Source organism: Arvicanthis niloticus, chromosome 1 (assembly GCF_011762505.2).
Source record: "Arvicanthis niloticus isolate mArvNil1 chromosome 1, mArvNil1.pat.X, whole genome shotgun sequence".
NCBI classification, from domain to species: Eukaryota; Metazoa; Chordata; class Mammalia; order Rodentia; family Muridae; genus Arvicanthis; species Arvicanthis niloticus.
The window spans coordinates 3,305,226-3,315,640 of record NC_047658.1 but is presented as its reverse complement, the minus strand read 5'-3'; the positions used below and the strand labels follow the sequence as shown (position 1 = coordinate 3,315,640).

The window sequence follows — 10,415 nt, the reverse complement described above, 5'->3', positions numbered from 1 at the left end:
CCCACCTCGTATACTAATGATAAAACCAAGAAGGGAAAGTAATAGGAGAGAAAAGAGAAGGAAGGGAGGGCAGGGCTTAGCTCAGACAATAGAGCATTGCCTGTGTACCCACGAGGCCCTGGGTTCCTTTTCCAGCACCACACATGCCAGGCATGGTGGCGAACACCTATCATTTGAACACTCAGGAGGTAGATGTCAGAAAATCAGGTGTTCAAGGTCATCCTTGGCTACACAATAAGTTCAAGTCTAGCCTGGGCTACATGGAACCCTGTTTCAAAAAAAAAAAAAAGAGTCTTTTATTTCCTCTTGACTTTTTGAGACAGGGTCTCAGGTAGCCTGGCTGGTCTTCGAATCATTACCTAGCTGAGGATGACTTTGTAGTCAGGATTCTCCTGCCTCAACCTCCCAAGAAAACGCAAGTGTTAAAGCTACCCACCCCCACAGACTTCTGCCATCCACTGTGATGACACTGGCCATTTCCTGGCAGTACCGAGGGCTGGAGCAGCAGAAGTCTCCAACATCTACCCTTCAGTGACCCCACTATGCAGCAGGGAGCCCACAGGCATGGTCGTCAAGAACTGCCTCAGAGTTTTTCTGCGTCCCTCCTCCCTCCTCCCTAGCGACCTGGTTCTCCTCTCAGTACCAAATCTGGGCCTTTGGCACAAAGTGGATTAGGCAGCTGCCCCAGGAGGCCTGGCCAGGTCATGGCCCCTGGCCGGTGCCTGCCACACCCACCCTAGTGCCCAAACAGGGCCCCAGATCTTCTGTGACTCGATCCCTCCAAATTCCGGTGATCCGCCCCGGTTCCAAATTGCCGAAGGATCCCAGGTCCAGTGGCAGACTGAGCCAAGCCTCAACCAGGAAGGGCCTCTGATCGACTGGGACACCACCACCACCAACCATCTCGGACATCAGCCTTGGATGAGAATGCCATTGACCTGGTGCAGCTGGTTCCTCCTCAGTGGTGAGCGAGAAGGGGTCCCCCACTTCATCAGCCCACTCCCTGCACCTCCAAGAGCCTCAAGACAGAGAGAGGAAGCCCTGCCCGGGAGAGGGAAGGTGTGAGCCTTCTGCAGGCATGCACTATAAGGAGAGCAACTTTGCTTCCCTCTGGAGCAGTTTGCTCTCGAGAGGAGGCCTGTAGGGCAGTCTGGAGACTGCCACTAAGAGAGGTTAGCAGAGGCTTTAGAGCAGCCAGAATAAAGCAAGCCACAGAGCTGACTAGTGTCAGATCTTCCAGACTCTTGTTTGTGGCTTGGTGTGGGTATCTTTGAGGTAAAGTCTTCTATAGCCCAGGTTGGCCTCAAACTTACTTTGTAGATCCTCCTGCCCTTCCTCCCAGTGCTGGGATTTCAGGTGTGTCATCATGCCAAGTTTTTGGGGTGCTGGGGGTTGAACCCAGGATTTCCCAAGCATGCTACAGAATGAACTACAACCCGAGCACCTTTATGTCTCACTGTGGCCCTGGCTAACCTGGAACTCTCTCTGTAGACCAGGCTGGCCTTGAACTCACTGAGCTCCGCCTGCCTCTGCCTGCTGAGTGCTGGGATTAAAAGCATGTGCCAGCACTATGGAGATTGCTGTGTTGTTGTTGTTGAGACAGGACCTCATTATATAGTCCAGATTGGCCTAAAACTTGAGACAATCATCGTGACTCAGCTTCCTGAGTGTGACCACCATGCCTGGTTTTTGCTGCCCAGCCTCAGGTTACTTAGCTGTACATAATGGCCTAGGTGACAGGATCCGCCAGAGGCCCTCAGAAGCAGGGTTGATTAGCATCTACTGTTTCCCTACTTCAAGTCCTTTCTCCTGTCAGCAACCACCGGTGAGAAGGATGTTCACTTGTGGCCCAGCCTCCTAGAGAGGAGACCCAGGGCTTGAAGAGGTGGCTTTCTGGCCAGGGACTCACAGCACAAATGGCAGAGCTCTGCCTTAAGCCCAGAACCTGCCACAACCATCTGCATCCTTTCAACTGGGAGGAGACTGAAAGCCAGGCCAAGCCTGCAAGTGTGTCTCTTGTGAGAAATGCCAGTGCCGAGGGTCGGTCAGGCAAGCAGGGTCAAGAAGGAAGAGTGAGAAGCAGCTCTGCTGACTGGGACTTGTCTGTCTGGGGAGAAGGGGTGGGGAGGCTCAGGATGTGGCTCGGACTGTCGGGTGTTTCCCTAACATTGGTGAAACACTGGGTTTGATCTGCAACACTGCATAAACTGGGTGTGGTTCTGTGTGTCCAGTCTCACCACTCAGGAGGTAAAGGCAGAGAGATCAGAAATTCAAGGTTATCCCTCATCAAACTTAAAGCCATCATGGACTATCTGGGGTCACAGATGGGGGGCGGGAGGGATGAGATGACAAAAAAAAAAAAAAAAAAAAAAAGATGGAAAGGAAAGAGAGGGAAGGACTTCACATATCTCTGCTCTATATGTGAGGATCATTGGGCATACAGGAGCACCCCCGGCTGGGGTGAGAGGCTTGGACAGGCCCTGATGTTTGCACAAGGTCACAGACACAGTTGGCTCCATGAGTGGAGTGGCCCGTCTGAGTTTCAGCCTGGTGCCTCTCATGGAAAACTTTCTGTGTCCTACCTTGGTCTGCAAAGTAGTGGCCAGGAAGAAGTCAGGCCAGGTGGCAGGAACTGGGGGTGTGGCTCAGTGGTAGAGCCCTGCCTAGAGTCCCCCAGTGAGAGGCTGGGGGTGTGGCTCAGTGGTAGAGCCCTGCCTAGAGTCCCCCAGTGAGAGGCTGGGGGTGTGGCTCACTGGTAGAGCCCCTGCCTAGAATCCCCCAGTGAGAGGCTGGGGGCGTGGCTCAGTGGCAGAGACCCTGCCTAGAGTCCCCCAGTGAGGGGCTGGGGAGTGCCTAGCATGGGTAAGGCTCTAGGTTTTGTCCCAGGGGAAGTGTGAGTATAGGAGGCACAAATCTTGCTTTTGTCTGACCTTGTATACACTGGAGTTGTCACTCTCTGAGCTTTTCACCTCCTGTCAAATGAGGTGACAAGTCAATTCTGCCCCTTCTGTTCTTTCTCAGCCTGGATCCTGAACACTGGGGCTGAGATCTCCATCACCCCCGAGCCTGCCCAACCTGCAGAGGGGGACAATGTCACTCTGGTAGTCCATGGGCTTTCGGGGGAACTGCTTGCCTACAACTGGTATGCGGGGCCTACGCTCAGCCTGACCTTCCTGGTGGCCAGTTATATTGTCAGCACTGGTGATGAGACCCCAGGACCAGCCCACACAGGGCGGGAAGCTGTGCGTCCCGATGGCAGCCTTGATATCCACGGTGCCCTACTTGGGCACACAGGCACCTACATCCTGCAGACTCTTAACAGGCAGTTTCAGACGGAGGTGGGCTACGGACACATGCAGGTCTATGGTGAGCCACCCCCTCTGACATCTCTGGCACTCTCCACTCTCTTCCTCATCCTCACCCCTCCTTTGAGGACCAAAAGAAACATATATTTATTCTTCAAAATAGCATCGTGTGTGTGTGTGTGTGTGTGTGTGCGCGCGCGTGTGCGTGTGCGTGTGTGTGTGTGTGTGTGTGGCACAGAATACACGTGGAGGTCAGAGAACAACTTTATAGAGTCAGTTCTTTCTTTCTTCCCTGTGGAAGCCAGGGATTGAACTCAGGTCATCAGGTTTGGTGGCAAGCGCTTTTACCCACTGAGCCGTGTTGCCAGCCCTTAAAAATGCTTTTAAAGTAGGTTGTGGGGTACCTAAATCAACACAAAAATGCTCACCGTCTCCATTCTGGCTTCCAGGATGATATCTGTCTTCCAAAGCCATTCTTTGTCACTATGGCTGGGGTACAGAAGTACAACTTGGTGGTACTTCTTGCCCCGGGGACAGGAGGTGCCCCTCCCCTCCCCCTTTGTCTCTCGCTCCGCCCATAGAGATCCTGGCTCCTCCCACGGTCATGGCCAACGACACTGAGCTGGTGGAGCGTAGGGATACCCTTCGCCTCATCTGTAGCAGCCCCAGCCCCGCCGAGGTCCGCTGGTTCTTCAACGGTGACGCTCTGCCCGTTGCTGTCCGCTTGGGCCTGTCCCCTGATGGCAGGATGCTGACCCGGCATGGCATCCGCAGAGAGGAGGCAGGCGCCTACCAATGCGAGGTGTGGAACCCGGTCAGCGTCAGCCGCAGCGAGCCGCTGAACTTGACGGTATACTGTGAGTCTTTCCAAGGCACCTGGTATCCATATCTCACATATGGGGAAACTGAGGTCACGAGAAGGAGTCCACAGTCACACAGCAAGTCAGCAAGCAGGCTGGGGAAGGAGCCAGAGCCCCTCTTAAAATATACCTGACTGGTCGGTCACTTTATGAAGTGCAGGTTACGGCTGATAAAGCCAGGTCGATGTAGGACCCTGTAGATGACAGAGGGAACACATGCCTGCCATCCCAGGTATCCGGAGGCGAAGGGAAGAGCATTACTAAGACCACGGCATATGTCTGGCACGTATCAAACTCCATCTGCAGCACCACAAAACTGCTATGTGAGTGTACAGCAATAATCCTAGGGAAATGGAGACAGGCTCCTGAGCTCCGGTCCTTGTCAGCTGCATAGTAAGTTCAAAGTCAACCTGGGCTACATGAAGGCCTGTCTGAAAAGAAATAGGAAAAAGGAAAGATGCCTAAAGAAACGGATAGCACGGACACAGGCAGCTTAGCTTTGGAAAGGTTGTGAGGTTAACTGCCATTGGAACTCAGGGCTCAGTGGAGACATCACAAAAGCGCATCACAGAAGCACACGGTACTTCCTGGGCCAGCAGCTGTGTGTGTCAAATCCTGAGAATACAAATGACTAAGTTGCCCGGCCGTAGTGGGGCACCCCTTTAATTCAGGAGGCAGAGGCAGGCGAATTGCTGTGAGTTCAAGGTCAGCCAGGGCTACATTATAAGGCTTTTTCTCCAATAATAATAATAACAACAACAACAATAGTAATAATTTCAAAAATAAGGCTGGTGTACAAAAACTAAAATTTTAGAATCCTACAACCAGAGGATTCCAGGTGCTGGCAACTCTAGAACCAGAGACAAGTCTCCAGAGTCTAGACTGTAAAGCCTAGAATCAAGTTCTAACAATTGATAGACACCCAGATTTCTAGAGCCTGGGAAACCTAGAACCTAGAAGCATGAGTTCTTTTTGTTTGTTTGGTTTGTGTTTTAGTTTTTTTGTTTTTCGAGACAGGGTTTCTCTGTGTAGCTCTGGCTGTCCTGGAACTCACTCTGTAGACCAGGCTGGCCTTGACCACCTGCCTCTGCCTCCCAAGTGCTGGGACTAAAGGCATGTGCCATCACTGCCGGCTCCACACATTCTTTTATATAGATAAAAACAAAACAAAAGAAAAACAAACAAAACAAAATACAAAAAAAAAAACAAAACAAACAAACAAAAAAAAACCGAGTTCTCACGGGAGGGGAAGTGAGTCTCGAGCTTGCAGAGTGTTAGACCTCGAGACGTGATTGAGAAAGACTCAAGTTCTTTCTTCCCTCTACTCAGCCCTGCCAGCCCCAGGGGTCCAATCCTCTTTCTCAAGTTCTTTCTTCCCTCTACTCAGCCCTGCCAGCCCCAGGGGTCCAATCCGGTAGACAGAAGACCTAAGGTGCACACCTTTGTCCCCTCCCACCCCACCCCTGCCCCTCCTGTGTCTCTCCCTCCTGCCCTACAGTCGGCCCGGAACGAGTGGCTATCCTCCAAGATTCTACCACCCGCACGGGCTGTACTATTAAAGTGGACTTCAACACGTCCCTCACCCTGTGGTGTGTGTCCCGGTCCTGCCCTGAGCCAGAGTACGTGTGGGCCTTCAATGGGAAGGCCTTGAAGAACGGTCAGGATCATCTGAACATCAGCAGCATGACGCCAGCCCATGAGGGTACATACACGTGTATTGCTAAGAACTCCAAGACGCTGCTGTCCGGCTCTGCCTCAGTGGTGGTCAAGCTGTCTGGTGAGTCAGTCCCAGCCTGATAGCCACCTGCTCTCTAGAGAGGCTCCGCTGGCCTTTGCTGACTGGGCCGCCACTTTCCCAGAAGACAACTGGATTCCCAGCACACTCATTGGCCAGTTGTGACAAGATGGCGTATCAGATTGTCCCGGTCTTGTCAAGGTGCGAAAAGAGGCAGGCAAAGAAATGGTGACTCATATACTCTGCCTTGAGGTTAGACTGAGTGATAAATGAACCCCACGTCCCCTTCTTGTGGGGTGGACCAGGATCCACGTCCTTCCATGTAATTACCCTGCTTAGTAAAAAGGCACCAGCTGCAGAGAGCCCTGCCCAACCCAAGACACACAAACCCAAACTTCTTCCAACTACATTGTGCATCAATTAGTCTAGATGGGATGTGGGCATGCGCGAGTGCCCTTGTGAGCGCCCGTGCGCATGCCCGTGCGCGAGTGCTCTCTGTCCTCTCCTCTCTCTCTCTCTCTCTCTCTCTCTCTCTCTCTCTCTCTCTCTCTCTCTCTCTCTCACACACACACACACACACACACACACACCACAGCTGAAAAACCACACACCAGAAGCACTGTCTTCACACCTCTGTTCCACGCATGGGGGTGGGGTGGGCATTGAGAGACAATGAGGAACAGAGCTCATGCCCCAAGGATAGTGGCTTTGAACGTCAAGTCCTCATTTTACAGCATATGTGGAAGTGCTCACCTATAATCGCAGCATTTGAGAGGCTTCGCAGGAGGATCAGGAGTTCAAGGCCACCCTCAGCTACACCTCAGCTACACAGTTCAAAGTCAGACTGAGCTACATGAGACCTTGTCTCAAAAAAAAAAAAAAAGTCTCATTAATTCTACCTGGGTTTCTGGGTTTCTTCTCAAATGGCCACTGGGGACAGTGGGAATCGTCCACCCCTCCTCCCTCCCTTCTTCCTCCACTGACAGGCTGGGTCTCATGCAGAGGGTGGGAATGAACCCTCTTTCACGCAGAGCAGAGATGACTGTCGCAAAGGTAAGTGTGCTTCCTGTCTTACCTGTGAGGGACCTTGGATGGAGACAGGGTGGACCAGATGACCTCAGGGCCAACATGGGGGGTGTCCAAGGTCTGCAGGTAGGTGCAGGGTGTACCTAATGTAACACTCCCAAAACTGCTTCCCCACAAGTTGCCAGTAATCCTGTGGCAGGTGCTGAGATGGAAACAGAGAGACATGGCTCTTATCCCACCTGGGGAACAAGCGGAGGTGATGGAGGAGGCATGGTCTTTCTCTGACTTCAGAGGGATTAGCGAAGCTGCCAGTCAAAGAAAAGAGGCAATGCCTCACCTTCTCTGGGCTCCCAGGCACTGGTGTGGGAGACATAAAATCCTCTAGTCAAAGGAGGAGGCACAGCCTGGAAGAATTTCCAGGACATTAGGAGACATGTCACTACTTTAAATTTCCTAGTCTGATGGGGGAGACACAAGTCCCACTTTGGGAACCTGTCAAATCTGATGGAGGAGTATAATCTCCTCACTTTCTATGAAAATTTTCTATAAAACAGAGAAAATTACTCCCAACTTTGGGGAGTCTCCAACTTGATCAGAATGTTTCACTCCCAATAATCCACAATTTCTCAGTCTGATGGAGGAGATGGAAGCTCCCACCTTCTAGGGAATCTTAAACCAATGGAATAGTCTTCCCAGCTTCTTGAGTCCCAAACTTGATTGAAAAAAAATGTATAATGTCCCAATCTGATGGAGGAGACACAATCTACACCTTGTGAGAATTTTCCATGTGATATAGGATGCACAGCTTCGTCTTTCCTAGAGTCTTCCAATCTGATGGAGGAGTTGTCATCCCCATATTCTTGGGTCTGCTGCTCTCACAGAAAAGACACAGTGTGGGAGATGTTCCAACCATCTGATGGGGGAAACACAGCTCCATATTCTAGGATTTCCAGTCTAATAGGGGAGGCATGGTCTCCAGAGTTTATTTTCTACCCTGATGGAGGAGACATGGCCAGGCCCTGTGAGGTCTTCCAGTTAATCACATAGGACCTGCACCATCATCCAGGGCTGAAATCTAAACAGGGGAGATGTCTTCCTGGCAAGTACCACTGAGAAAGAATCTATGTGATCACCCTAGAACTCACCTCCATCCCGTCTCCTCCCCAGCACCTCATGAGGAGCACCATCAGTGGGGGAGCTGGCCAAGGGAGGGGGAGGACACGGCACTCAGGGCAGTCCTGGCTGACAGCGGCGTTCTCTCCCCAGCCGCAGCTGTAGCCATGATGATCGTTCCTGTACCAACTAAGCCAACGGAAGGCCAGGATGTGACCCTGACTGTCCAGGGGTACCCCAAGGACCTGCTGGTCTACGCCTGGTACCGTGGACCTGCCTCAGAACCCAACCGACTGCTCAGCCAGCTGCCGTCAGGGAACTGGATCGCCGGCCCGGCGCACACAGGCCGGGAGGTGGGCTTCGCCAATTGCTCACTGCTGGTCCAAAAGCTGAACCTCACAGATGCTGGACGCTACACACTCAAGACCGTCACACTGCAGGGCAAGACAGACACTCTGGAGGTGGAGCTACAGGTGGCCCGTGAGTGAGCAGTGTGGGATGGGGGGGGCACCCAGAGATGTTTTTCTCCTCCCTCACATGCCTGTGGGACACAGGCATGTGCCTCTTCCATCTGACCTGAGTGTCCCCATACGGGTGCTTGCCTTGCCTCTCAAACGATGACGTCCACCAAGGTATATGCCATATGGATATATAGCCATAAAGAGGGGTGTCGTGTGAGGGTGGGCATCTTTTTTCCTTAGGTGAGTGGAAACTAAACCATGTGAATCCAGCCTCTTCCACCACACTGGGGAGCTGGGGTGAATGCAGGTGTTTTCCTCCCCCATGAGACATGACATGAGGGCAAAAAGTTTTCACCTTCAGACACCAGAACTCTCCCAACCTGAAAGTGCACTAGGATGTAGGCTGCTAGGTGTGTCTCCTCCATCAGACAGAGTTCTCTGTTGGGAACCACCTCTCCCCCATCAAGCTGAGGGCTCCCACAGTAGAGAACCATGTCATTCTTATCAGACTAAAAATTGTGTCTCCTCCATCAGACTGGGAGCTCCCAGAGTCAGGAACCAGGTCTCCTCTGTTAGACTGGGGGCTCCCAGAATCAAGGACCATGCTTTCTCCATCAGACTGGGAACTCCCAGAATCAGGGACCATGTCTCCTCCATCAGACTGGGAGCTCCCAGAATCAAGAACCATGTCTCTTCCATCAGACTGGGGGCTCCCAGAGTCAGGGCCATGTCTCCTCTATCAGACTGGGACCTTGTCTCCTAGATCAGGCTAGGAGTTCCCAGTCAAGAACCATGCTCTCTTATAGTTCAAGGCTGTGTCTTTTCCATGAAACTGGTATCACCCACAGTCCAAGGCCATGTCTTCTCCATCAGATTGGTATCTCCCAGAGTCAAAAGTCATGTCTCTTCCATCAGACTAGGAATTCCCAGAGATCTTCAAGACCTTGTTACTAGATCAGGTGCTCTGGACAGGTGCTCCCAGACGGAGAACAAGAGTCTGGAGTCTTGCCTGTCGCATCAGATTAGACTCTCAGAAGTCAAATTTCCGGAGCCAGGACCAGTCTGGACCCAGCCACCAGATGTCTGGGTTCTCACAGGCGCACTCCTAAGCCTGTCCACCTGGGGATTCCTTTTCAGCCTCCTTTGTCACAGTCCAGCTGGAGGACCAGTCTTTCTTCATGCAGCACCAGACCCCAGATCATGGCACAGGCTGAGCAGGGCGGGTGGGGCCCGTGGGAGGCGCGGTGGGCGGGGCCACGGGAGGGTCCTCCTGCTGACTGACAACCTCCTCGTCCCCGCCCCGGTTCTCCTGCACAGCCCTGGAGTAAGCACGGACGCCTCTTCAGCAACAGCGCAGGCCGCTGAGACCTGGAGAGAAACGTGCCCTTGCAGCATCTCCCCGCATCCGCCCCTGAACCCAGGACCGCTCACCTGCAGCACGGATGCGGGCCATGGTCCCGCCATCCTGCCTCCATCTAGACTTAGCGCCGAGCTGTGGGAGAGCTGCCCAGTCCATAAACGCCCCCAATGAATGCACGTGGTTGTCAGCCTCTCCTTCTACCGCCGCCAGCCAGGCCAAGCACAGCTACTGTCCCTTGCCTTGGTACCCACCCTAGAGCATGCTCAGGCTGGGCGCATGAGCACCTAGGGATTCTTCGCCACACACCCTCTGCTCCAGGTCAGGGCCTGGCGCCTTTGCATAGGTGTGCAGTTCACACGGAAGTGTATCCTGTTCCCCAGGTGGCTAAGGACCGGACCTCTCCGAAAAGTGTGGAGTAGGAAAAGACCCGCCTCACTGGGTAACTCCTGCCTTCACCCTAGCCTAAGGCAGGGTTACTTCCCCTCAGAGAATGGTGTTTCTCAAGGGACTGTCCAGCACTTTCTGGACCTCATCCATTACATCAAGAACGCAACT

At 52.9% G+C, this 10,415-nt stretch overlaps 1 protein-coding gene across 1 annotated transcript; it reads left to right on the top strand.

Annotated features, from left to right (window-relative positions):
• Nucleotides 1-753: 753 nt before the first annotated feature.
• Ceacam16 (CEA cell adhesion molecule 16, tectorial membrane component) lies at nucleotides 754-10,036 on the top strand. The gene is made up of 6 exons (XM_034523361.2): nucleotides 754-964; nucleotides 3,022-3,366; nucleotides 3,887-4,162; nucleotides 5,664-5,942; nucleotides 8,193-8,519; nucleotides 9,818-10,036. The coding sequence occupies exons 1-6, from the start codon at nucleotides 922-924 to the stop codon at nucleotides 9,826-9,828; spliced, it is 1,281 nt and encodes a 426-aa protein (XP_034379252.1). The 5' UTR covers nucleotides 754-921; the 3' UTR covers nucleotides 9,829-10,036.
• The last annotated feature ends 379 nt before the right edge of the window (nucleotides 10,037-10,415 follow it).